Here is a 12,225-nt window from a genome sequence, read left to right on the forward strand (position 1 = left end):
TAAGAAAACTTGTAGTACTTTATTTTCAAACAAATGTAAAACTTTCTTATGTAATGTAATGGTTGTGTTTACTATGCTTGCTATGTACATTGGTTGTGATACTCTACATGACGTCACATCCGCCCCGGAACGTTTCCGCCATCGGTTTCGGGGTGTGACAGATTGGTATCAGAGCCCTTGTTTATAGTGAACTAAGTATACCGAACCTTACATGGTATACAACTATAAACACTAAGGGGCCTAAGAGCTCTAAAACTAAAAGTATGCTTTTAAAATATAAGTATTTTTATAAAAGTATACAAGTATTCCCGAGTACCGAGATCCGTATCGCGAAGAGAACAAAGCATAAGCAAATTGGGTGTTGTGCACTGTGGTTAAACCTCGGCATCTCCTCCGCCTCATAAACCGTGCTGAATATTCCAAATTCATAAATCATCATCTGCCGAATACAAACCACCATAATAATTATATTATACGTATTCACATAAACATAGACAGTTAAGTTAACTAGACAAAACCTGGATTTCAGATTCTGAAGAATTAGTTCCCACACGCCTTTCGTTGAGGAAGTCTAAACTACTCCAACCCAAGCTACGTAATAGCTTTGCCTCAACACTCACCATTGCTTGGATTTTGACCATACCTTCAATTTCATACGAACCAAATGAAGAAGATAACCAGTCTATTGATAACCGGAGTGAGGACATTTCTAGATCAAATACAACTTTTTCTAGAATAGAATACAAATAATGACGATTAAGCAACAATTCCTTTAGTGTACGTGGAGGATACTCGACCGACTTCAATTTTTTACAGTCGTTCATGGTAAGTACCTCAAGCCTAGGAAGGGTTCTCACACAACTGGGCATGGAATTGATAGGATTACGATCTAAAGATAAATGCTTTAACATGGATAGGCGACTAAAGTCCATGGGAAAGGATTCATGGGACAAATTATTATTTGCAAGTGACAACCTTACTAAAGACCCCGGTAAAGACATTGTAAAGGACTTTAACTCAAGGGGTATAGAACCCGTGAAGGCTTTGTTTATGCCAATGTTGTTAACCGTGCGTATTTCCAGTGAATCCATATCCATATTCTTGATTCGAGATTCACCAAGATTACAACCATCTAGCAACATTGTTTTAACCTTCTCTAACATTCCTATATTTCTTGGAAGTTGTTCAAGCTTCTTGCAGTAGCTGAGATCAATGAGGATAAGTTCAACACAATGCCCAATTGATTCACAAACATCACCCAAACCAATGCAATTTCTAAGTATTAACCTCTCAAGCGCAGGGAGTTGGTCAAAGTCGCCAACACTATGAAGTTGTTTGCAGAAACTTAAATTAAGAATCTTCAGTGAACCAAACAACCTTTTCTCTTTCAAGCATAACTACAAAAATGGAAATAAGTTAGTATAGTATTGAATTTTATCAACTCACATGGATGAACAATAAATGAAGTTAAGTTTACCATTTGCCTCTTCTCAAGTTGTTGTGGATTACTATAACAACCAACAAATGATTCAATATTGCTATATGACATGTCAAGAGCAACAAGATTCTCTATAGGTAAGCTGAAAGGTATAGACTTTGAATGAAACCCATGCATACATAACCATCTTATTTCTCCTGGAAAGTTCTCATAAGACCCATGCATGTGCACATAGTTGAGTTGTAGCATAATAAGATTATCCATGTTAGTGAAGGCACTTGTCTTCAGCTCAAATGATCCTCCTAACTTCTCTTTCTCAACCATGCGCATGTCGAGGGAAAGGCCTAGAAGATTTCCCTTGCCCTAAGAAGAAACAAAATGCAAACAAACGAATTAGGCAATACAATTTTTTTGGACTTGCACACTACCGAAGCATACATGTCCTCTTATCTTTTTTTGTTTCAACACTCTGAATGACTCCTTATGACACCATAATCGACTTCCCTTCCATGGCTTGTCAGGTGATTCAAGACGTACTTCAAATCTTACCATCTCTTGAACCAACTGATGCATCTTCAATTCATTATTCCATCCAATACTAAGAAGACATCTGTCAATGAGATTCCTGATTCCGGATCTTGTGTTTATATCACATGCCTCTAATATTGTTTCGGTAACATCTCTATCTATTCCAACAAAAAAACAAGCAATATGCTTTAACAAGTCCTTATCGTTTTTGGTTGGCAAAGAGTCGAAGCTCATTCTCAAGATATTATTTACAGGGGAACTAATTTCTTCCTTTAGCCCTTCCATGCACCCTTCCCAATATGCTACATCCCGATTATGTAGAGACTTGCCCAAAACTTCAAGAGCCAATGGATGTCCTTGACAGTACTTCACAAGCTTATCTGACACCTCTTCATAACCAGCCTTGGGATGGTTACACATGAATGCATGGGAACACAAAAGTTGTTGTGATTCAATACTAGATATGCCTTCAAGGAAGTGTTCTACATGCTTGGCTTTACTATTTGTTTTGAATAGTGCACAACTCTCTGTCATCCATCTGTCCTTTGTTGTTATTATAACTTTGCTTCCAGAATGAAAACCTTTTCTTCCAAGTAATGCATCCAACTGATCAATACTATTGATATCATCAAGAACAAGAAACACCCTTTTTCGAGCTACTGCATTCTCTATCATTGATGTGTATTTTGAAACATTAAAAACTTGAATTGGACATGTTTTTGAAATGTCAGCACACAGTTGCTTTTGTACATCAAGCAGCCCATTATACTTTCCAGCACATCTCCTACCAATATCTTCAATACAGCTGCTTGTGTGGAATTCACGCCAACATAGGCCATAGACATGTTCGACTAAAGATGTTTTCCCGATTCCACCTATACCTGAAATAGTGAGTATGTCTGCTGTATGTGAGGATCCATCTTTCAACCATGAAGTTACAAAGTTAATGGAATCATTCATCCCAATAAGTAGTGGTCGAACAGTCCCTAAGGTTACACGTAATCTACGGTAGATTTCCTTCACAATTTCTTCAATAAACTCCATCTCAAACCTGAAACTTGATTTAATAAAAATTACAAAACACAATCCACAAAACTAACAAATCATATTTGGAGATCTAATTTATATAAAGATCCAAATCAAAATTATATCACAAGTGTTGTTTGATATATGTAGAATATGGTTTATTTGTTTTTAGGTTACTTTATTTATATTTCCTGTTCTAGGTACTAGATGATTTATAAATGAGGGTTTAATCTCTTTATCAATGAGAAAATAATATTCCACAAATCTATTTCTTTCAGAACAATTATTAGTTTTAAACTTTTAATTAAGTTCTTTGCATCAAACCATATAGTCTTTTCATTCTAACCATATACATATCTAATGTGTAAGGTCAAAAATATTTATGTATAATAAGACCAAAACTACCAATGTAATACAAGTTTTCACTAATAGGGCTGATAACTTCACTATGTTTCTACAAGACTATCAAACTTAACTATCAATGTGGGAAGTTAGAAAAAAAAACTAGGAGGTTATCCTTTACTATTTACAGGTTATCCTTTACTATTTACAACATAAGTATTAATAGTAGATGTATAGGAACGTATTCAAAATTTGGTTTTAATAAAAGGGTTAATTAGTTATTCATGCAACAACATTTCGTCTTTTTCCCGGCGTATGCAACAATGTTATATATAATATACAACAATATTTTAAATTAGGACCAAATAATGCAGCTACTTAACCTAAAACCGTTATGTATATGATGTGGCATGATCTCTTCCTTTCTTATTGTTGTGTCTTCCTGTTTTAAATACTATATGCAGAAACCAAAGGGCTTATCGCCTAGAGGTATCAGGAGTTGGAAAAGGTATTCCTCCTCCAACGGGTTGATGTTGCAAGTCTCGCTTGAGACACTGGTGTAGTTTAGGATTAGATTAGGAGTTGTTTAAAATAAATAAATGCATGAAAAATGTGTAAAAAATATCAGAATAGTTAATATATCTATATAAATTGATTTATCAGATCAGATAACATGGATTCAACTTTGTGCATCTTAGTTATCCTACTATATGAATTATATGTCTATTCGATGATATTAACAAACTTACCGAAATGCATAGGGTGAAGATTATATTGACATTTTTCATAAGGTTGGATATGTGGTTACCTGTCATTTACGTCATTCCCTTTTAAATTAGCAACTTTGATAAGTGCTTTATTCCATCGGTCTATCTTTTGAGCCCATTGACTTCTTTTATTTTCATCTGTCTCTTCATCCATTTTCTGTTTATGCTTAGACATTGCATCTCCAAAGCTACTTTGTTGCTTCCTGACATGGGTGGGCTCCACATGATAAAATATTGGGATGACAATATGGTTGGATTTCATACGCTGCTCAAGGATCAATACTAATTCATCAAGGCACCATGTTGAAGAAGCGTAATTTTTAGACAACACAATAATAGAAGCCCGAGATGCCTTAATTGCACTCTCCAATTCCTGTTTCAGATCTTCCCCTGTTTCAATCTCTTCATCATCCATGAAGGTAGTGATATTGGCATCTATAAGAGCCTCATAAAGATAATTAGTAAAACTAAGATGAGTGTCAACACCTCTAAAACTTAAAAATACATCATATCTATGATCCTGAGTTGATGAATTATGAACATGAGTTAGTGAGCTATGGCCATGAGTTGACGAAGAAGATGAAGATCCTTCTGGAAGTTCAGATAGAAGAACCATTATGAGTTATGTGTTGATGACTCTTCACCCTTCTCACGATTTTGAGTATTTATTTGAACTTAAGGGTGTGTCTAAGTAAGCTTTGAAACTCCTCCACATGTTATCGATAATGTAAAGTTGGTTTCATATGCTTTCCTCACTTGTGCTTCAATGTCAGGATCCAGTACATACTGCCTCTACAAAAAAAATCCAAATTATTAGTATTTACAATATGCAATGTAACTCTTATCAAAGAATTTAAACCTCAATAATTTTAGTAGTAATAATAATAATATTAATACCTTTGAATTCTGCAAAACAAATTTTTTAGGTAATTAACATACAATACATATGCATCTCCAAAGTTTTCCATGTGAACCAATACACCTAGAAAATCTTTAAATCTCATTATATGAACTCTAATCGTGTTAATATGCAAATATTTATCCCCAAATTTTAAGTTTAGAGTTGATATTGGAGCTATATATTGCATAATGTTTATATGTGTGTTTTAACCCTCGATTTAATTTTTGTGTTTAAAGGACATTCATAGCTTAATTAGTGCTAAACTCAGTTTTGTATGCAAGGGACATACGGGAATCAAGCAGAGAGAGACTGCTCTTATTTTGAACCAACTAATTTATTTAAACTATAATGTCCCTATTTTGATTTAATTAACCCACAAACAAATCAACACCAAATACCATTCTGGATACTGTTGGAATCTTAAGTCATCATCTCCCTCCACCCATGTCTTCCACTCCTAAAAGGCTAACAATTTCTGGAACAAAGTAAGGGACACCAACAAGTGGTTGGGTCTCATGTTATTAATTATAGGATTAAAATGATTCTATCAATCCTATATATTCAGTGTATTACCAAGAGGGTAAACACACCAAAATAAACACAACAACATACATAGACATATACACATATATATGTAATTGGTTTTTGAGTTATATTTCCAATCAATCAAAGAGTTATTTTGATATATATATTTGTCTGTGTCTATACAATTGTTTTATACTAGACTTGGTATCAGAGCCTTGAAATCAGTCAAAGGGAACTGAGAAAACAAGGAAGCTTATCTGTTTAATATGTCCGATATTGAAGATGATAGAAGTGGGGGTGCTGCTGCTCCTCCGACGAGAATCAAAGAAGTCGGAACAACCACAGTCGCTTGCCCAATGCTAAACCAGACCAATTACATGGTCTGGTCCCTCCGTATGAAAGTAGTCCTGCGAATACATAGAAGCTGGTCAGTAATTGAACCAGGAGAAGAGAATGAAGAGAAAAATTACCTTGCCATGGGATTGCTATATCAAGCAATCCCTGAGAGCCTGATAATGCAGATAGGGGACGTCGATAGAGCAAAGGTCCTCTGGGAATCTATTAAAGCTCGACATGTTGGAGCCGACAGAGTAAAAGAAGCTCGACTTCAAACCCTCACCGCCGATCTAGACCGACTGAAGATGCAGGAGACAGAGACGATAGATGCTTTCGCCGGAAAACTCGCTGGAATCGCCTCGAAGTCAGCGTCACTGGGAGAACCCATCGGAGAAACGAGACTCGTGAAGAAACTCTTGACGGTAGTACCTCATCGATTCATACAAATCGCTGCCTCCCTCGAGCAAGTACTAGACTTGAAGACAGTAACCTTCGATGATGTCGTAGGGCGCCTGAAAGCGTATGAAGAAAGAATCAAAGCAGATGAAGGCGGAGACGGGCAACAAAAGGCGTTGATGGCTAGAACGAGTGGTGGTGGTGGATGGAGAAGTGATGGCGGTGGAAGTTCTGGATCGTCGGGGAAGACGAATTGGGGAAAACGGGGGAAGGGTTCTAATGGCACCGAGTCGGGAGGCTTTAATCGAAATGGGTCAAGCGGGTCGGGTGGTGGATCCGGGTCAGTAGGATCCAGTGGGTCAGGCCCAAAAGGAAATAGACCCAATTCGGCCCAAAACAATAATAAGCCCAATAACCGGCCCAATTCTAATTCGGACTCGAACCGTAACCCGAAAAAAGATCTGTCAAAAATTATTTGTTACAGATGCGATAAATCGGGCCATTACGCATCCAAATGTCCGGACCGAACCCAAAAATTCCAAGAAAGTAATTTTACTGAACACGACGATGCCGATGAAACAGTATTTCTACACGAGTCCGTATTTTTGAACGAAGAGAAGGTGATACCGTCTCGATACAACTCACAAGAAAACGATGTGTGGTATTTGGACAACGGGGCAAGTAATCACATGACGGGAAATCGTTCATTTTTCTCTGAACTCGACGAAGGAATAACCGGAAAGGTCAAATTCGGTGATAATTCGTGTGTCGAAATAAAAGGGAAAGGCTCAATTGTTTTCCAAGGAAAATCGGGGCAACAACGATTGATAACGGAGATTTATTTCATTCCGGATTTGAAAAATAATATTTTCAGTCTCGGACAAGCAACCGAAGCCGGGTGTGATATTCGGATGAAAGACAACTATTTGACGATGCATGATGCCGACAACTGCTTATTAATGAAGGTACAAAGAACTCCAAATCGCCTTTATAAAATACAGTTGCCTATTGGAGTACCTATTTGCCTTCATACAAGACTGAGTGAAGACACGTGGCGCTGGCATGCAAGACTTGGACACATCAATTTCGAGTCAATGAAAAAGACGTCCAAGAAAGGTCTAGTCAAAGGGCTACCCCATTTTGACAGTGAAAATCAATTGTGTGAATCTTGTTTGGTTGGCAAGCAAACAAGAAAGTCATTTCCATTAATGACGACGTACAAAGCAACACGGCCATTGGAGCTAGTTCACGGTGATTTATGTGGTCCGATAACACCGTCAACGAAGGGTCAAAATCGATACATTTTCACACTAATTGACGATTTTTCACAGTATATGTGGATTTTTCTCTTAAAAGAGAAAAATGAGGCGTTTTTACACTTCAAAAAATTTAAAGCTTTGGCGGAGAATGAGCTCGGAAAGTCTTTAAAGGTGTTTCGAAGTGATCGAGGAGGTGAGTTTACTTCGCTCGAGTTTAATTCCTTTTGTGATATGAATGGAATCAAACGCCATCTTACCGCCCCATATTCACCACAACAAAACGGTATTGTGGAACGAAGAAACAGAACACTTATGGACATGACACGAAGTATCATGAAGGCGATGCATGTTCCAAACTATCTATGGGGAGAAGCGGTAAAACATTCCACAAATCTGATCAACCGTGTTTACACAAGAGTACTTGGTGATACAACTCCGTACGAGAAGTTGTATAAAAGAAAACCTAATTTGGAGAACGTACGCATCTTTGGGTGTTTAGCGTATGCAAAAGTTGAACCGGTAAACGTGAAAAAATTGGATGCAAGATCAAGACCATTGGTTCATCTTGGTTCTGAACCGGGTACAAAAGCCTATCGGTTATTTAACTCGGTTACACAAAAAATAATCGTAAGTCGAGACGTTATTTTTAATGAAACCAAAGGATGGAATTGGGTTAACGAAGCTACACCTGACAATGAAGAACCAGGATCATTCATAGTACCATGGGATTTACCGGAAGATAAGGCAAACAACAACCAAGGAAACGAAGTAAACAACGAACCAAACGAATCGGATCACGAGATTGAAGACGGAGTGGAGGTACAAGAAAATGAGCAACCAAGTCCGATCAACAACAACGTGAACAATGTTCAAAACCAAAGACCCACAAGACAAAAGGTGCTTCCAATTCGATTACGAGATTATGTACTTTATGTTGATGAAATTGAAGAACTTCTCCTAGCAACCAATGACGAGCCGGTATCGGTTGAAGAGGCGAAGAAAGAACCAGAGTGGGTCAAAGCCATGAATACAGAGATCAATTCAATCAACAAGAACAATACTTAGTCTCTCGTAAACAAACCTATGGGGGTGAAGCCCATTGGACTCAAATGGGTGTTCAAGCTGAAGAAAAATGCAGATGGCACCATAAACAAACACAAGGCGAGGTTGGTTGCTAAAGGGTACGTACAACAACCTAGTATTGACTTTCAAGAAGTATTTGCTCCAGTAGCTCGCATCGAAACCATACGGTTTCTCATTGCCTTAGCCGCTACCAATGGATGGGAGCTTCACCACTTGGATGTCAAGACGACTTTCTTACATGGAGAGTTGAAAGAAACCGTCTATGTGTATCAACCGGAAGGCTACATAAGGAAAGGCGACGAGCACAAGGTGTACCGTCTCTCAAAAGCACTATATGGTCTTAGACAAGCACCGAGAGCATGGAATACAAAACTTGATGGGATTTTGAAAGGAATGAAATTTCATAAGTGCATGAAAGAACCATCGGTGTACCGGAAGAACGAAGGATCCAACTTGCTAATTTTAGCAATCTATGTTGATGATTTGTTTGTCACAGGTACAAATTTGAGCATGATCAAAAGGTTCAAATTTGAAATGTCCAAGAACTTCGAGATGTCTGATCTTGGAAGATTAACTTACTACCTGGGCATTGAAGTCAAACAAGAAGAATCAGGGATTACTATAAACCAAGAAGCGTATGCTAGACGCATTCTAAAAGAAGCCGGTTTACACGATTGCAATCCGACCCACATTCCCATGGATCCAGGAACCAAAATGTCGAAGGCCGAAGATGAACCCGAAATCGACCCGACACACTACCGAAAGTTGGTAGGATGCCTTAGATATCTCTTGCAGACAAGACCCGATATGGCATATGCGGTTGGAGTTGTTAGTCGATACATGCAAAATCCAAGAGAATCACATGGTGTTGCAATCAAACACATCCTAAGGTACTTACGTGGAACAACGTCACATGGAATCAAGTACGAGAGGATGGGGCAAAACCGGATCATTGGTTACAGCGATAGTAGTCACAATGTCGACCCGGACGACGGAAGAAGCACAACCGGTCACATTTTCTACTATGGGTTGTCTCCAATAACATGGTGTTCTCAAAAGCAAGATACTGTTGCTTTATCATCTTGCGAGGCGGAGTTCATGGCTGCAACTGCGGCTGCATGTCAAGCAATATGGCTTCAAGATTTGCTAGGCGAAATCATGAACAAAGCACAAGAGAAGGTGGTCCTAAGAGTTGATAACAAGTCAGCTATCGAACTCACGAAGAATCCTGTTTTTCACGGAAGAAGCAAACACATTCACACGAGGTTTCACTTCATTCGTAAGTGTGTTGAAAAGGAACAAGTGGAGGTGAAGTACATTCCAGGTGAAGAACAAAAGGCAGACATTCTCACAAAACCATTGGCTCGAACCAAGTTCAAGACAATGCGGGACTTGATCGGGATCGAAGACATCTTTAGAAGGACTTAAAGATTGGCGGTGATCGGGAATCTCTAGAAGGACTTAGAGATTCGGGGGTGATTGTTGGAATCTTAAGTCATCATCTCCCTCTACCCATGTCTTCCACTCCTAAAAGGCTAACAATTTCTGGAACAAAGTAAGGGACACCAACAAGTGGTTGGGTCTCATGTTATTAATTATAGGATTAAAATGATTCTATCAATCCTATATATTCAATGTATTACCAAGAGGGTAAACACACCAAAATAAACACAGCAACATACATAGACATATACACATATATATGTAATTGGTTTTTGAGTTATATTTCCAATCAATCAAAGAGTTATTTTGATATATATATTTGTCTGTGTCTATACAATTGTTTTATACTAGAGATACAACTAAAAGATCCACTATTGCCTCCCATGAAAGTTTCTTGACATACAGATCCCAAAAATTAGCAACAACAACCTTTTTAAATGTAAATTTCTCTATCACTAGATCTAGTATCGTCATATCTAAAGGATTTCAACTAAAATTCATAGGTTTTTTTTTTCCATATGATATGTTTATGAAACTAACAATGTAATCAGAGAGTTGCTAATACAATCACAGGGACTGCTTTCAGTTTGCACCTTGTGCATCAAGGTAAAAGAAACAGAAGAACAGGGGATAAACAAAGCAAAAGGTATCCTAGTCTAACTCTAAAAACTGGAAGAAAAACTATTTAGATAAAAACTTCCGAAAATACCTCTGAGGCTCTTTTACTGACTTAAACCAACAAACAAGCCATGCCCTTTCTAAGGGTTCAAGTCAAACTCTATACTAGATGAAACTTCAAAGTAAAACACCCATTTTGAAAAATCGAATATTGAAGTTTGTTCGTTATGAAGGTCTAGCTTACAATTAAGGATCAGATAACATCCTTTTAAAAGAATTCAATGTAAAAAATCGTGTTTATAAATTAGAAAATATAAAGGAATTGAGGAAGCAATTTTGGAGGGTTGAAGAAGTTCCCACTGTGATTATAATAATATTTATGATTAATAAGATGAAATTGTGAAACAATATCTGAAACTAACTTGTAAGAATGTGGCTTCATAGTTACCTGCCTAAAGGAAGAAAAGGAGACCTGAAGCAGCGATGATATATAGAGAAGAAGATGACTGAAATCTATAGATCAAGTTGTTTCAGGAATCAGGAGTATTGTTTTTCCTTTTATTCTTTCAAGTAAACATATGAGGAGAAGAGGTCAATTGAAAAAGCCAGTGCAAATTTTATAATTGGGTTAATACTATATAAAGGGCTTAAATTGCTTTTGGAGAAAAAGTCAATTGAAAAAGTCTTCAGCTTGTCCCGCATAGAAAGTCAAAGTGAGCAGACAGCGAGTTGGAGGACGTTGCAGAACCCTGTGATTATCCATCTGCTTAATAACAAATCTAAAAAATATTATGAAAATGTTTTTGACTTTTTAGTATTCTACCTAGTGTCACAGCTCACATCTCAATTTTCCATTTTTTAGCTTAGGTTTTAAATTTTATTAGGAATAGTCAAAACTTTATACTTTTTTTACGAATATAGTCCATACATTTTTATGTCGCTCCTATATTTAAACTTTTTATGAACTTTTTTAAAAAAATCTTACAACTTTTTTATAATCTTTTATTAATTTAAAAAAAAAACATGTTATATGTTTTTAATGCAACATTCTAAACTTGCATGGTTTATTTTTTTCTTAATGTTTTAACACTTTTGTACAACTTCCAAATAACTTTTCAATTTTTTTTTCCAAATATTACAGATTCAAAATGTTTATAATTACTTTCCTTTATAAAGTTGTTCAACTTGTTTTACAACCTTTTGCAAAATCTTCTTTTTACACTTTACACAAATTTCATACAAGTTTTTTATACGAAGATGTTTTTAAATAATAGAAGTTTAAAATAATTAGAAATACTTTCATTTGAAAAAAAAAAAAAACTTAAAACATTAAGGTGTTACGATTAAGTTTAAAACATTTATGAATATTTATTTTACAAAATTTATAAAAAAATATTTAGAATTACTTTGGTTTAATTGTGTCAAAACTTTCAGGACTTTCATGTTGGCCCTATTTTTGTTTGTTTTGACAATAAATTGGTTTTTAAAACACCATTGGTCCCATCATCTTTTACCGTTTCCAATTTTAACCCCAATCCTTTCGATATTTTTATTTTTCTGCCC

The 12,225-nt window shown here is 36.6% G+C and overlaps 1 protein-coding gene across 1 annotated transcript; it reads right to left on the reverse strand.

Moving 5' to 3' along the window:
* Positions 1–11,208, reverse strand: LOC145162714 (disease resistance protein RUN1-like). Its single transcript, XM_079081790.1, has 6 exons — positions 11,111–11,208; positions 4,143–4,893; positions 1,877–3,017; positions 1,478–1,801; positions 519–1,397; positions 1–439 (listed from the first exon to the last, which is right to left on the reverse strand). The coding sequence occupies exons 2-6, from the start codon at positions 4,715–4,717 to the stop codon at positions 287–289; spliced, it is 3,072 nt and encodes a 1,023-aa protein (XP_078937916.1). The 5' UTR covers positions 4,718–4,893; positions 11,111–11,208; the 3' UTR covers positions 1–286.
* Between the last annotated feature and the right edge of the window lie 1,017 nt (positions 11,209–12,225).

This window comes from Lactuca virosa, chromosome 1 (assembly GCF_052849685.1).
Source record: "Lactuca virosa cultivar CGN04683 chromosome 1, Lactuca_virosa_CGN04683_v6, whole genome shotgun sequence".
Lineage (NCBI taxonomy): Eukaryota > Viridiplantae > Streptophyta > Magnoliopsida > Asterales > Asteraceae > Lactuca > Lactuca virosa.